The sequence below is a fragment of the Dermacentor andersoni genome, chromosome 8 (genome assembly GCF_023375885.2).
Source record: "Dermacentor andersoni chromosome 8, qqDerAnde1_hic_scaffold, whole genome shotgun sequence".
NCBI lineage: Eukaryota > Metazoa > Arthropoda > Arachnida > Ixodida > Ixodidae > Dermacentor > Dermacentor andersoni.
In genome coordinates, this window is record NC_092821.1 from 98,690,086 (window position 1) to 98,706,562 (window position 16,477).

Genomic DNA, 16,477 nt, shown 5'->3' on the forward strand with positions numbered 1-16,477 from the left:
CAAAACATGTTGCATAGTGAAACGTTACTGACTGGACCTGTACTGTAAGCTTGAATAATATGATGTTTCAGTAAAAGCAGTTGAAAGGATGTTTGCTTTCGGTGTCATTGTGTTGTCATGCAGCGCATTCACTTTCATTCTTTCAAAATGCTTTTTTTCATCACGCATATTTTTCAAGTAGCTGAATAAGAGGTGATTTCCAAGTATGCTGGATGGGAAATAGCTGATGTTCTCATTTCTGATGTTTCTGTAGAAATTATTCGTGTGGAGCACACATTCTGTAAGCTTAAAGAAAGCTCACTGAAGAATTGAGGATTCCAAATTCGTGCTGCAGCTGTAGGTTTCTCATGATTCTGAAGATGTAAGAAATACGGTGCAAAATAAGTTTGCAATGGACAGAATTAATTGGAGCCTGTAGGGGACCTACTATATTCAGCTTCATATGAAGGTGGTTCTTGCACCACGCGTTGACTGCCACAGCAAGTGAAGTTCATTCCTACCCGACAACTTGGGCGTAAACTTGTGTGCTGCAGAGATGCCAGCTTTGGTCATCATTAAATTAAAATTATATTCTGGGGCTTTACGTGGCAAAACCACGATATGATTATGAGGCCCACCATACTCTGGGTTAATCTGGACCACCTGGGGTTCTTTAATGTGCACCAAATGCACGGTACATGAGTTACTTTGCATTACGTCCCCATTGAAATTCGGCCGTTGTGGCCGGGATTTGATGCTGCACTCTCAGGCTTAGTAGCACAACGCCAAAGCCACTACGTCACAACAGTGGATGTCTTTGGCCATTGCTGTTATCATTCCTGGAGATGTGTTTTCATGATCACAGAAATGTGACAACCTCGTCGTTGTCATCTTTACGGTAATTTGTGCTGTCACTGTCATTATTCTTCTTACTGAGTAAACTATTGATACTTTATGTAGCACTCAAACTTTCACCTGGACAACCCTGTGCAGTTATTTTTTAACTGTGCTTATGCATGTTACATTAAAGATAGGCAAGCAGACACACTCACTTCAAGCCAATGCAGACCAGGGAGCGCAGCTTGACATCCATCTGTGCGTGTGCCAGGTCATGTGACATGTTCACGGCCTGAACTGACTGAAAAGGTACATGGGGGCACAGGTTTTACTGCTTCATGCCATATATGGACACCATGAACAAGCAGCACTGTTTATCCCCACAGCCACACCATTACATTTGGGCTGGTCAGCTCACAAGAGGAAAAATCGAAGTGAAGCAAGTGTCACAAAACATTTTTTTTTTGTTGCAAAGCATAACTCGCCTGCCACTGCGTTTCCTTTTTTTTTAAAGCACAACTTGCTTATGATCTAAGACTTAGCATTGGCAGCACAACTGTTTAAGTATGTTAGTGATATTGCATTAAAGTGACGCTCTAAAAACAGAAACATTAAACCAAAAACAGATTTAAATTGGTTAATCAAAACAAATGATCTATACTTGTCCTCAGCGTAGCCTTCGAAAGACGAGCTATCTGGCCACATCATGCTGTCGCAAATGGGACTTGTTTTAAGCCTTTGAGGGTCAAAGACGTAAATATACAGAGCCATGAACAAGTCCCAAATGGTCAATGCCATATATATAGGGCACCATCTATATGCCCATCTGTTCACGGGTGGGCACTGGTACATACAAGTGATGCTGCCGTATATGAATGATGCTGCCATGTACGCCTACGTTTCCTTTCTGGAGACTCGTGAAAGCTGATTGCCCCATGTTGGTGATGGAATGAACAATTACTAAAAGTTTCTCACTCCTTTGGTTTTAGTGACAAGCACACAACCATCGAATTTACTTGTGTGCTGGTTGCTCTTCTGCAAGTGAGTCAAGTGGCAGTTTGGTGCGGAACATATATTTCGATATATGAACATATATTTCGATTCGGCCCAAAGGCCGAATCGAAATATATGTTCCAATGTGTCTACTTTTCTTTCTTCTTATTGTAAGTACTTATGCAAGCCGATCTGTATTCATGAATAAAGAATACGCATTTACCTATGTAAAACATTTTTTTGTCACTTTATGGGCAGGCTAAAAAAATTGTGGTACATTTTTTAATAAATAAGTCACTGAACATTTTAAATGAGAAATAAGAAGAATTGACCTTCAACGGGTTAATAGCGAGGGTAGCATCCATAAACACAAGTCAATAGTCTTGGCCCTGTTTACCTTCGAAGGTATCATATATCATTATATATATAATGATATATGATATATATAATAACATATATCATTGAGTAGCACGAATCATCGGCTTGGCGCTCTTTGGCCACATCTGGCCCTTGCATCAATAAACGCTACAAATCAATCAAATCAATCTGAAGCAAAATGTGGATTTCAGTCGCCACTGCTCTCGCATGCCCTAATGCTTGTGTTCCTTCCATGACAATGATGCAGCGCACAAACTTTTCGGTTTAGTTATGACAACTATGACTAGACAGCGCTAATGTTCTGCTACTAACGCTATGTGGTGTTGATTTTATGGCATTGGTGCCTTGAGTTCATTTAGTTTGTTCTGGAAAGCCGATTAATGTTTACCTAATATTAACTTACAGCATAGTATGGCCAACAGACTTTTGAACCATATACAATGCACAGAAGTGATACCCAAACGTTGTCTACATGATGACCTCTACATTTTCATTATCACACTTAATTTTGAACTCATCCAAGGTCAATTTCGTGCGGCACTTGTCGTACTCACCCTGTACAGCACTTCCTCCGGCGTGAGCACTTTGCCATCTTCATCCAACCTGCACGAGTTCAATACGTGCGGATGACAGACCTATTGCATTCAATTCTTTTCCAAAGTTTAGCTGTTTCCAGGAACAACTATGAATTTTCAGGCTAGCACAACTGGTGATACAATTACCAATAAGAACCTGGCTCGCTCCTGAACAACATGTTAGCAAAGCTTGCAAGATTACACTTGAAACACACCTACAAGATAAAAAGTCATGCTCCAGCAGCATTAATCACTCTCGAGGCTTGCTCTTATCACTGTAATCGTAATTTGCAGCCCGATCATGACTAACTTTATTTTGAAGGTGTCTCTAATTTATCTTCAGCTCAGACTTTCTTATCAGCGTCAATGCCTCTAATGTAGGGGGTGCACAGATTGCTGAGTAGACCATAAATATGATTGCTTGGTGCAAACAAGGAAGGATGGGTGAATTGTTAGAGTCGCTTCATATTAAAGAGCGAGGTTCACCTTGTACTAGCGACACATCAGGTTCGCTTTTGCATGCAGAGATATATATATTTGACAGCTGGCTGTGATTAGGATGTTGTGCATTCGCTTGCGTGTATATACTGGATGGTATACAATATAGAATAAACAGCCGAAAGTTGGCGCTCCCCTTGTTCCCGTCCTTCTTTGTTTGCGCCAAGCGATCATATTTATGGTGTACACAGCAATATGAGCCGACCAGCCCAGCAACATGTACTTCTGGTACACAGGGTAGCAGCACTGCAAAAAAGGTATAGCCCCCTCTGATGAGCACCCCTGCACACGCCGTGCTGGTACTGGAGAGGTCGAAATATGCACACTCCTGCAGTTCGGTTACTTGGAGCAAATGTTCTGGCTTAAATCAAAGCATTGCTATAAGCTGGCATTAACTGTAGCCAAATTTATGCTGCCACCTCCCTTTGGCAGAAGAAGAATGATGGGTGTAACGTTAAGGGATAAGAAAAGAGCAGATTGTATGAGGGAACAAACGCGACTTAACGACATCTTAGTTGAAATAAAGAAAAAGAAATGGGCATGGGCAGGACATTTAATGAGGAGGGAAGTTAACCAATGGTCATTAAGGGTTACGGACTGGATTCCAAGGGGGAAGGGAAGCGCAGCAGGGGGCGGCAGAAAGTTAAGTGGGCGGATGAGATTAAGAAGTTTGCAGGGACAACATGGCCACAATTAGTACATGACCAGGGTGGTTGGAGAAGTATGGGAGAGGCCTTTGCCCTGCAGTGGGCGTAACCAAGCTGATGATGATGATGAGCAGTCAAGGCATTGCCATTCAACATAAATGTAGGCACCTGCCGTGGTGGCTTAGTGGCTAGGGCGTTCAGCTCCCGAGCACAGGGACACGAGTTCAACTATTAGTGGCCACATTCTGGTGGAGGCACAACAACACTTGTGTAGTTCAATTCAGGTGCAAGTCAAGGAACCCCCGCATGGTTGAGAACAATCCGGAGCACCTCACTACAGCATCCCTCCTGGCTCTTTGAGGCAATAACCCTCGAATATTTATACAGAAATCTTTGCTCGAGCCCAACCGTAAAGCAAATGCCTCACCTGTAGGTCTTGCAAAGAACCAGTCGAGAGTAGACGGAGTTGAAGTCCTTCTCCACCTCCTTGTTGGCAACCTTGGCAAGGACGGAATGAGGAGAATGTGACGCCAGTATCCCACCAAAGCATGGCGGTGATCGAGAGAGGCCGTGCCCATAACCCACTTGTCAGCCGTGTGATTCATTGTCAATTAACAGATGCCCAATGAAAGAAAAACGACGCTCTAAAACCCATTCTGAGAATGTTGCGGCTTAGGAGTTCTAGCTGCCGTGCTTCTTGAAACACGCACACTACAAGTGTGTGCATTTACTTCATTGTTCTAATTAGATTTGGAATGTAAAATGTGTTTTATGCAATGCACACAAGTCCAACACTATTAAGCAAAAGCTTTAGGAGCTTGTATGAACACGTTATATTTATCGATGTCGCAGTGCAGCAACCTTTGCAACTCGCAAACATATCAATTTGAGGAATGTTGCTTCTGCTCCAAATCTTATTTACTTGAGGATATCTATTGTGGCGACAAAAATCAATCGCACATTCTTCTGTCTACCACGGTTCTCTTTGCCATCCATCGTATAAGGCTACACCAGCTGGGTATTCCGAAGTTATTGTGCAGCAATCTGTGCATCCCGCTTCAACGCTAGAGTTCAGTTATGCGAGCTGAGCTGTAAGTTGCAGCAAACTGAGAGTACATTTAACATTTCATTATGTCAAGCAGTTCTTGACAGAAAATAAAAGGACAAGCGGCTCCACGACCACAAGCATTCAGCAGCTCAGTCTAACATTGATAGACACGAACACAACTGCTTGGATAAGTTAGCACTACCTGGAAGCCATGAAAAGATAAAAATATCTTTGATGCCCGAGAATAGAGTCATAAGTGCTATGGAGATATATCATGCCTAGAAAGAGTCCCGTCTGTAACCTCCATGCACGAGAAAATAATGTTTCTTTGTGGCTCCTACGTGCTATGAAGCTTTTTTGCAGTAGGATGTGGTAGCAACACCCTTCAAGAACGACGTGGAATCTGTCTGGTATTAGAGAGTATCACCGTACAAACTTTTTTAACAAGTGTTTGAACACACCTCTTAAGAGTGGAGTTATCCACAATCAAATGCTTTTCCTGTCACCCCTTCACAGTGTTCTCCTTCTTTTCGTCATTCTTACTAGCCGAACCACCAGCACAACGAGCATGGATATAATAAACTATCCAATATGATCAAGTAAATATTAAATGCTTTTTTGCTGATGTCAGCATGTAACAAATATATGATTATAATGAATATCAGATTTAAGAAAGTCAGTTTCGTGTTGGATGCAACATTATTATAACCAGGTTCGACTGTGTGGCCAAAGCCAAGCCAGTGAGCCAATGTGGAGCGATGCCTGCATTTCTCAGCCTATCACTGCACTAAACTTTGGTATTGGCATGGCCTCATAGATTGATCCGTTGCACGAACTAATCTCAGAAGCCATAGTATTGGGGCAGTGGTATCCTGCTTACGCAGTAGATGGCACCACTGCGTTATCAGTCAGGAAACCTTGCTTTCAATCCTGTCAGAGGTACCACTTAGTCACGACGTCCTATCAAATCTGGCTAATAGCCATTGTGTTTACAACAGTGCAACATCGAAAGGGAAAGGCTGTCATCTACCTGAGAATAGTTATCAAGCTGCAAAGGAAACTCGTATAGGTTTCTAGAAGGCATTGGTCTTGGGTCTGATCTACAAACTAGGATAAACTTTTCTTCAACTATATGAAGATTTCTTTCTGGCAAATTTGGACATGTTCTCTTTCTAGCTTCATGCTACAGTTGGTTGGGTGACAATTTTTCCCTTTTAAGTGTTTACGAGAACGTTGTCTGGTGACACGACAAGTTTATTCACCAGGGTAAAACACGTGGATTTTATCCAAGCCCACCGACAAGGGCTGTGATACACAACACTCACCTCCTCGATGAACAGCCACGGGTGGCAGGTCCCTCCAAGAAGACTGGACCGCTTCATTCCGTATTCCAGAACTGCTTTCAATGTAGGACACAGCCTGTGGTGCGCATGTAAGAAGAAGAAATGCAATCCTGAGATCCTTGAGAAATGTGAAGTTGTCAGCCAAGATTTGATAACATGGCTACATTGCAGCATTGTAACAAAACATTGGCCCAACACTGGTTCACAACATTTTTTTATCTGTGCAACAATGCCTTCCCTAATGTTTTATGACTATGGCAAAGCGACTAAAAAGAAAGACTGAGGCCTTTGGATCCCCATTTTTTTATGCTTGTGGCCTCGTGTCTGTGCTAAAATGATTTTGTTTCCCAAACCGCAAAGTTAACACTGTCACGAGTGCGTGTCACAAGTGATATGAACAATGTCGTTCCATTGAAGGTTTAGCAAAAGTACAAGAGCACTTTCCATAGAGCAAAACATACACAGCCCAGTATGAAAGGATGTTTTACGTGCATCCTCATTATGCTACTGATCCAAACCCATGAACCTGAGCAGGCTGCTTCCATGTCTTTAGTCATACCTTCTCTTATACGTTGTGCTTAGCAGAGCACCAAATATAAGGGAAGTACATAGAACAGTCGGCCACAGTTAATTTGACCCTGACAAGACTGCCGAAATTGGTCTAATTATTTTGTGGGTCAAACTAAACAAAAGCCAGAAAAAATGCTGAAACACACCACTCATTCATTTAGCAGTATTTGCCCGTTTCTAACCCATTGCCTGAATCAGATGTGTACCCACTATTTATTTAGAAAACTAATGTACAAATGACAATTGAGCTCCCACGCAAAGTAAAATAATGCGCACCCAACTTTTCCGACAAGAAAAATGCAGCACGCCTCCAATTTTGGCAAGAAGAAAGAGATGAAACGAGCAAACTTTAACCTTCAAAGAACAGAAATTTATTTACACCTAATGTCCATAGTCATAACCCTCAGGCAGACTCTATGGATGTCTATGAAACATAACATGTGCTCCATACGGTCCTATGCGTGTTTATTATTCTTAATTTACTTAACGACTTTGCAACAATTGAAAAACGGGATGGTGGCCCATGCCCAACGACTTAGCTAGTTCACCCTGTGATGCGTGTAATTCTTCAAAATTCCAGAAACATGTGACGCAACTTGTTTCCACAGTAAAATAATGTATTTTTTTGAATGAGTTTTCCTAATCGAACATTGAAAGCGGCAAGTTGTCATCACACTACACAAGAACTACTCCTGTCGCGATCTAGTGATGGCAATGCAAATGACGCTGACAATGCTGGCTCTGACGACAAGCTGTTGCGAACGCCTCAAACGCAGTTTGGTTTCGTATCCAATGGCACTGTGCAGGCAATTTTTGGACCGGTTTTCTTGGAAAAAAAGCGAAACAACAAGGCAGGCGTAATACTGTAATCATTGAGTGAACTAGTGCTTTCGCTTGAAAATCTTAATATGACTGGCCAAAAATAGGTGTTTTCGGCAGGCAATAATGTGTGCTTGACACATTCGCTCTCCCCTACGCTCCACCAAGACAGACAGTGTCACGAAAAGGGTCCCTACTGGGTCCTTATTGGGGTGAGGCGTGTGTGTTCCGACGAGTTGAGTTTGAATTATCTGACAAATGCCAATTTCAGCATCTAAGTAACGAAAGTTTAGGCCCATAGAATTGTATAGGTGTTGGCCAAGACTCACGATTGAATTAGTAGGAGTCGAATTAATGGAATCCTACTGTACTAAGAAGTCGCATCTGCTGGCACAGTAATCAGAATTGACCACATTGCGCGCTGAAAGGACACCACAAAAATGAAGACGGACAATAGTGAAGCACTCTTCGTGTTGCTCCTTCCGCGCACAAGACATTCACTTCTGAAGATCACCAACTTGCCCAAAGCCGTGTTGTTTAATATAGTAAGTGGTGCTTTCAGCCGTAAGCTAGTGAACATGACTAAAGAGTGAGCTCCTAGTCAGCTGCACTTACGTTCCTCGCACCAGGTCTGTGACGGCTTCTGTCACCGAGTCATCCCCCGCACTGGAGTACTGAATCATCAAAAAAAGAAGGCAGAAAGAAAGGAACTCTGAGCATGTGAGCAAAAATGATCGATCTGCAGTAGCTACACGTCATAGACAGCACACAGCTATTGTGTTGCAGTTTCAGTGATGATACAGGAGCAATTACACATTTTCGTGTATGTGGCTTTGAGTGCCGACTTATTTATGGTTCTGTATTGGTGAATTGGTTCTATGGTTGCACTAAAAGAAAGTTAGCAGAACTGCAGTGAAATTCACTGAGGGGCTGCGTCCCGATGTTCTGTTCCTCCGTTAGGCCAATGCGTGAGGGCGGTGCCACCTGGTGGTGTGTTCTAAAGCCTGTTTCACATGTTGCAATCTTGCTAGCGGCTTCGCGCTTGCAAGTTGACAGATGCGGCAAATGTGCCGCAGAGCAGATTGCAAGTGCTCCATGTGGTCTGTTCATTCACAAAGCAGCAACAATTTTATTCCGGACAGATGAAGTGTGAACAAGTTTACAAAGTACTAATACACTTCTTACAAGTGTAATAACTTGAAAGTGTGGTTTTGCACTACTTCGTGTTTTGCTGCGAAAAGTGGCGTAACCTTATACGCTGAAACTGTGCCGACTTCACGCAAAATGGTGAAAGTATAACTGAAAGAAAGAAGTTCTAGTGAGTCTTGAAGTGCTTGCACTTCATCTGGCCACAGTAGTACAATTCACAACAAGGTCACTAATTGCAGCTGCTGTCTTCGTGTATGGCTCACGAATAACTCTGGTGCAGTTCATTTTGACTACTTGCCTGCTTGCTGCGTTCATCCAGGAGTTCCACAAACTTTGCCGGGAACCACCCTCGCAGGCCGTTCAGCTCTCCGATCCAGCAGTGTTCGTCCTTTTGACTGATGATCTGGGCAAGAAAACGGCACACAATTTGCGAGACGACCACCACTGCTCAAAGGCACGGCATTCCTTCTCAGCACGCAGTTCTAGAGGGTGAAAACAATGATTTGATGTGAAAATGCACCCCGCCCCCGCCCAACCCACACACACTCATGCCAACGCACACATGCAAACACGCACAGAAAGACACGCCTGGACAGACATGCGAACAAACACACACACGTGCAAGCACACACATACACACAAAAGAAACAGAGAGAAACACACAATGTTTCAATTGAAGCAAAGTTTGAGGTTAGTTCTCCAAGGTAGCTTATTGTTGCACACAAGAAGAAAGCAGAACATGATATCAATGCAATGTTGGTGGGGAGTGAGCTCATGATCTTCACATTTCCCTAACGTAGTACAAACTAAACAACAAAGAAAAGGCATACACAAAATGATGACGTGAGCACTGAGATGCAAGGTTTCTTGTATGTCTTCCTTTTCTTGTTGTTAGTGTTAGGCAAATGAATCTGTATCAACCAAGGAGGTTTTAAAAAAAAATTGTGGAGTGTAGATGATGCCCTAAATGGAAAGCCGGGCCGCTGCCATCATACTAGAGGAATAGAATAATGTTAGCACCTAACAGAGAACAGGAAACATTCTCACTTCTTGGAGCTGTAAGATGGCCAATTTTGATGTATACATAGTGCTGTGACGGCAGGCACAGGGTCAAATGCCTCCAAGTTTACAGGCATTTGATGCATTGTAGTAATAAGGCACTGGTTGACGAGGGCAGCTGGTGGGAATTACTAAATTTTCCAAGTTAACATGAGCCAAATACACAATATTTTAGTATAACAGCTTACTAGTCTAGTTTTTTAACATTGACAATGCAATTGCAATGTTCCAACATAACAAATTAAACCAACTTGCTAATAGATGCATGTGCACATTATTATTCAATATATAATTTGATATTCGAAGCCAAGTAGTCGTATTCGATTTGTATTAGAAAATTCTGATATTTACGAGCCCCTAGTTATAGATAGGGAGTACATATATGCAGGCGATACTATAGTCAAGATTAAAAAGAAGCTGTGTTTGGCAGATCACATGTTGCATAGAGCAGATAACCAGTGGCCTATTAGCACAATGAGTTGAAGGCAGCAGATGATCAGGTGAAGTGATAGAACAAGAACAGTTTATTATTGATAACCAAACCAAATACATACATTACAATTATACAGTTGGGACTCCAGAACTCATATTGAGCTGTAGAAGGGGTCCCTATATCACGTAGTGTTGTGTAAATCCATGTAACAAAATCCAATAGGTGTGTACATACGTAGGAACAGTTTAAAATATTATACAGTAGGCAGAAAAAATTGCCTATACAGATTATAATTGTGAGAGAGAGAGAGAGAGAGAGAGAGAGAGAGAGAGAGAGAGAGAGAGCTTGAAACAAGAAAATCAGAATGGAGGTGACACAGAACATGGTTAAATGGAGATTACTGGGAGAGGCTTTCGTCCTGCAGTGGACTTACTGAAGTTGACAATGATGATTAGACTAAAAAAGAAACAGCTTAAAGAAATATGCATCAACGAGCACATAACTTGGCCACTCGATCGGCAAGCTTGAAGACAGTGTGACAGGGACGGTGCGTGCACTGACCGTGATGATGTCGTTCTTGCGGAACCCCAGCTCATCATCGTCGTGCCGCTCGAAGTTGAGCAGGGCCTTTGCACGTCGATGGCGCGACCGGGACACATTGGCAAAGTTCTCATGGTCGCGTGCGTGGCTTTCCATGGAGTAGTCGGAGTTCAGCGTCTGCACCACACAAGCACAGCTGCAGCGCCCCCTAGCGCAATTTCCCGTCAACTCTGCACAGGCACGCTAGGACGAAGCAGGTGCTGATCAGTGAAAAGAGGAAAAGAAAAACTAGCATTCCTATTTAATTTGCACCGGCAATAACACCCAATTTCATTCCCAACCCCTTGAAACACCACAGTGCGATGCGGGAATTATGAAGGTCCATATTTGATTCGTGGTTCCTATGTGCGCCACAGAAGTGAGAAGAGCCAGATGCCTCCTTCCTCTGTTCACGTGCGGGGGGCCAGACGGCTTTCCCTGCAGTGGCATCGCGAAATCGATTGCAAACGTAAACTGTCATGTGGCCGCAATGCCCCGCGCCCGTTGAATTAAGCAAAGAGCAAAGCAGGGGGGTCGAAACAGGCGCATCTGGCCAATGCCGGAGAACAGAAAACTGCGAGTCGCGATGAAGGAAGGACCTCAGGTAAACATCTCGTTCCTATCTTTTGCTGCACCCTGCCTTTGCTCGCCGCACAAGCCCGGCAAACGTCTCGGTCGTAACTAGCTTGCTTCCAAGTGAATCCTCTGGTTAGCAGCAAGTTACTGCACTTGTTATTCAACAGTGTGTTGTGTTTCTGCTTGTCCTGGTACGGCTGAAGCGCGTCCGTACAAGGTGAGCAGTAGGGAGTTGGCCATCAAGCCTAAGCCATATGCATAAAGGCAGCTTGAGAGAACCTCTCTCTATATGCAAAAGAAAACAAGACCTGGCATTTTATTTGCTTTCAAGCATCAAGTGCTTGTAGGATGCATTAACCACCAGCCAAGCCTTTGCAAAGTCTCACCGACCACAGTTTGTCACCAGTCACTGGGCTAACAAGGCAAAACAAATCCTGCACAACCGGTGTTAAGTGGCCAAGCTGTGAGGTCACTGGCACTGGCCTGAGCTCACAGGAGCCATGTCACTGCTGTCACTGCTGGCCGTGTGGCACACGCTGAACAATGAAATGTCTCGACAACAAAGAGTGTTCAGCAGTTTCAAACAGGCAGCCTGCAGAACTCTTCTGCACTGCGCATGTAACCGTGCGAGTATTATCCATAGCCTCCCTCTCTGTACAACAGAAGCCCAAGGCAACCATCGCCTTTGCCTGAATATACCCCAATGTATGTAACCTACAGGATGCTGTACAATGTGAAGTGGCCTACTGCCTGATGCAACTTTGACAAATGAAGTGTGGGGTGACAGTTAAATTCATCACTGCCACTTGCTGATGAACAAGAAAATATGGTGGTGATGAACAAAGAGGAAAACAAAGTGGTCCACTAGACCAGCACCCTCAAGCTCAACTATGTAAGTGCCTGAGACATAGCTCCCAACGGGTCATGCTGTTGGGTTTCAGTGGAGAAGGAGACTGTTGTTTTAAGCTTAATTTAAGCTTATGCATCTCACAAAGGGGTGGGTCTGAAAAACTGAAAGATCCCTGCTCGAGCTGCACAAAAAATAAAGGTTGCGCATTTTAAAACTCCAGCACTAGACATATGAAATGAGGGTGGCTAGGTTTACCACACGTAGAGTCAAGAATGTAGACAGGGGTAAAGCCACCACTCTAGCTCCGTTGGTAGAGCACCGTAGGCATCATGCAGAGGTTGTAGGTTTGGCTCCCACCAGCGAGATGATGTCTTTTCTTCCACTTCTATTTCTCTTTGATTGCTCCCGCGCCTTCCTTAAGTTCATTATCTGTGGGCTTCTTTTACTCATTGCTAAAGAATAAACTGAGCCTCGTGGTTCCCATATTTATTCACATTCTTTGTGAAGTGTCTTTGGTGAACTAATGACTTGTTACACTGAACAGGACAAGAAAGTAAAGTTGACAGCGCACTCGAATCTCAGCACATTATATTACCATGCATTGTTTTACATTTTGCCAGTGCTCTATCACATCGGATCATTGCTGCTGCATCAAGTTACTGCTCTGTGCATGACACCCACACTGCATAAAAAATTTCTCAATTGTTGTAAATTCTATAGTAACAAGACTTGCCTAACCAGATTGCGCGTGTGATGCATATAATGTAGTATATTCTAGAATATGCGTGAGCGCCAGTGATTGCTCAGGCATGTAAGGTTATACATGCATATATAAAATAGAACCTCGTTGACGCGATCCGGTTTCGTATGATTTCCCGGCACCAACGTTCGTGATAGAGAATGCAAAAAATGACCCCATACAGGTACACTTCTTTTTTTACTGGTTAACATGTTCCTGGAATACACAATCTTTCGGCACCAACGTTCAATATATCGGCAAACTGCGATCACACGATATGTTTTCTGGCTGCTAGGTCCAATGTAAACAAGAAAAGGTGTGAGGCACACACGATCGAGAGCAGTAGGCGACCACAACGGCAGCTTCTCTGCAGTACTCGCCCGCCCGTGTCCCGTGAAAATACCGCCACGCACTCAGTTTCCTATTCTGGCACCAGCATATCTCCTCGTGGGTCATCGCACATCACCATTCACATTATCGCCGCCAACCCTTTGTACATCCTTAACAAGTACAACCTGCAAGTTATTGGAACACTTCATACATTCACAGGTCATCAAACATTTAGAAGAGCACAACTTAATTTTTATGTATCAGCATGGATTCCGCAAGGGATGCTCACGCGCCACGCAGTTAGCTGACTTTATTGATGACCTGCAGTCATCCACAGATGCTGGTATTCAGATGGACGTAACATTCCTTGATTATTCGAAGGCATTCGACTGTGTTCCACACCACCGTCTTCAAACAAAGCTAGCAAGGTATAACACTGATCCTCTAGCTCTCACATGGATAAAAGACTTCTCATCTTGTAGGATGCAGTTCACATCAGTAAACAATCTCAACTCTTCATGTGGCCAGGTGATGTCAGGTGTACCGCAAGGCAGCGTGCTTGGGCCGTTGCTCTTTCTTGTCTTTATTAACGATTTACCAGACAGTGTTTCATCCAGAATCAGACTTTTTGCAGACGAATGCGTAATTTACCGTAAAATTTCCTCTGTAATTGATCAAGAGACTCTTCAAACTGACCTTAACTCTGTAAGCGCTAGGTGCGATACTTAGTCAATGCCAATAAATCCCTCAAAGACTAAATTTATGTCTTTTACTAATCAAACTACTAAACTTCAAACTTACTACATATTAAACGAGACTAACGTTGAGCTTGCCACCAGTTATAAGTACCTAGGGCTCTGGTTCTGCAATTATCTTATGTGGAAAAGCCACACTGAAACTATTTTAGCATCTGGTAACCGCTGTCTAGGCCTCATCAAATGTAGTCTAACACATGCCTCCCCCCACAATAGAAAACTAGCATACACTACATTAATTCGACCAAAGCTTGAATACTCGTCAGCCTTTTGGAACCCTGAACAAAAGTACCTTATTAATGATATTGAAGCTCTGCAAAATCATGCTACGAAATTTTTTTTTTTTTACTATTCACAAACAACAAGCATCACACAGTTAAAACAGCATACTGAAGTCAGGAATTTCTCAGTTTGTCGCAAAATAGCACACTTAATGCTCTTTCATAAACTTTATCACCACCTGTTTGTTCCTTCATGAAGAATTTTTTCATGCCCCCTCTGCTATACTTCCTCGTCATGATCATCCTTTCAAACTAATACACGCCTTTTGTTGCATATCACGATACGCTCATTCTTTCATACCATGCACTACAGCCAAGTGGAATAAGCTACCATCTGACATTGCAACAGAACTCCACTCTAATCAATTTCAGAAACTTGTTCGGTCGTATCTTATGCTCTGAATGTTCATCAACCGTGCTCGTACCCTTTTTATTGCTCTCCCTGTTTTCATTTTTCTTTTCTCGGTTTTTTATATTTACTTACAGTTTAAAAGAAACTTTTTCGTAGCACTAAATTTCAGTGTTTTGCATTGTATAACCATTGCATTGTTCAGCATTGCATAAAACGCAACTTTAACACAAGTTGGACTTAGAATATTTTTTTTACAGTGTGAATGTTTTCCGCTTTTCTTTTTTACCTTGTATATTGTTGTCACCTGTTACATGTTACCTTTGACGATGTTGCATATCCCCCTATCTAATACCCTCCAACAGAGGGCCTTTACGATATACTGAAATAAATAAATAAATAAATAAATAAATAAATAAATAAATAAATAAATAAATAACCATTTTCCACTATCCGTTTCACAGTACACGTAGCGCAGTGCCATGAGAACTGTACTGCACACTTTTAATAGGCGATAATCCAAAAGTGCCAACGTCCCCTGCAGCAGGCGGTGTGAAGTGAACGTCATCTTTTGCTCTGGCAGCATCGTGGCATTGCGGTGTTGCCCACTAGCTTGATTTCATTGCAGTTTTCCATCGCTGTCTTAAAACGATGACACCCGTCTCGGGTTGCTGGAGCCCCACGAGCTCGACGCGCGTGGACGTCTCATGCCACAACAATTCTCGCCATGTGGGCACATCGAAACTTTCTGCCAAAATGCTCCTTCTGAAGTCGCTACTGACTCAGACCGAATTAGAGGAGCACGAACATAAGCTTGCCGAAACTGCAATAACTACAACACGCAACTCTGGCCACTCGGGCCCCACCGAATTGGCGCACGTCGGCGTCTTTTGCTGTGACATTTCACGCAACACTTCGAATTATGGAGATGTCAACTACAGTTGAGTCTGCCGAATTTTTTAGTGGCTTTGAATCATACGTTCTCCCGATTAGTATGTTTCTCCTTGTGTTTTTTCCAAAATGTACGAACGAGGTTCTGCTTTACAGCAGTCTAACTCGAACTATGGGTTTGGATTCAATATTTGACAACTAGTATGCTTGCTGCTATCATTGTGATTCAAGTGCTGCTCGTCTTTATGAGCACAAATTCAGCCAATGGACTTTTAACTCACACTTTTAGCAGTGGTTATTCAGTGTCATTAAAATGTGACAGCATTCTGTCAAGCCGTCAACGTAACTAAAATAAGTGATCTGTGAATGATGTGTCCACATACGAAGATACACAGCGGGTTCAGTGCGTGGGGGACACTGACCACCTGCAGCTTCGGGTCAAGTGCTTGGAAGTGCCGCGCCACTTGCAAGATGGCCTCGCGGAGGTCGACAAGGATCTCCGTCTGCCGCACGTTCTTGTGCCGGACGTCCTCCTCCGACGGATTCGTGCAGTCCCCCGCCTCTCCCTGCAGCAGCAGCTGCAGCACCGACTTGGAGCGCTTCACCTGACGGCGAGTCAGATGCTGCACAAGACATTGCGGAAGGTCAACTGATGCCGATTCAGTTTGTATAAGCGACGAAGTTCACACGCAACGCTACTGTTCGTAGATTAATTTACAGGATACAAAGTGCAACTGGTGAAACATACTCTTTGGCAACTGTAGAGCCTCGAGATAACTGCTCCTCGTCCTAAACATGA

General features: G+C 43.3%; 1 protein-coding gene across 2 annotated transcripts in view; it reads right to left on the minus strand.

Annotated features, from left to right (window-relative positions):
- LOC126529276 (small G protein signaling modulator 3 homolog) overlaps window positions 1–16,477 on the minus strand; it is a 48,984-nt gene that overhangs the window by 9,750 nt on the left and 22,757 nt on the right. Inside the window, exons 10-17 of one of the 2 annotated variants that reach the window (XM_050176878.3) lie at window positions 16,101–16,301; window positions 10,890–11,045; window positions 9,135–9,239; window positions 8,303–8,361; window positions 6,281–6,374; window positions 4,335–4,405; window positions 2,742–2,790; window positions 1,032–1,117 (exon numbers count right to left, since the gene is read on the minus strand). In XM_050176878.3, the coding sequence (XP_050032835.1) occupies window positions 1,032–1,117; window positions 2,742–2,790; window positions 4,335–4,405; window positions 6,281–6,374; window positions 8,303–8,361; window positions 9,135–9,239; window positions 10,890–11,045; window positions 16,101–16,301 (821 nt within the window). Of the gene's footprint in view, window positions 1–1,031; window positions 1,118–2,741; window positions 2,791–4,334; window positions 4,406–6,280; window positions 6,375–8,302; window positions 8,362–9,134; window positions 9,240–10,889; window positions 11,046–16,061; window positions 16,302–16,477 lie in introns of both variants that reach the window. The other variant, XM_050176877.3, reaches the window with a different exon arrangement.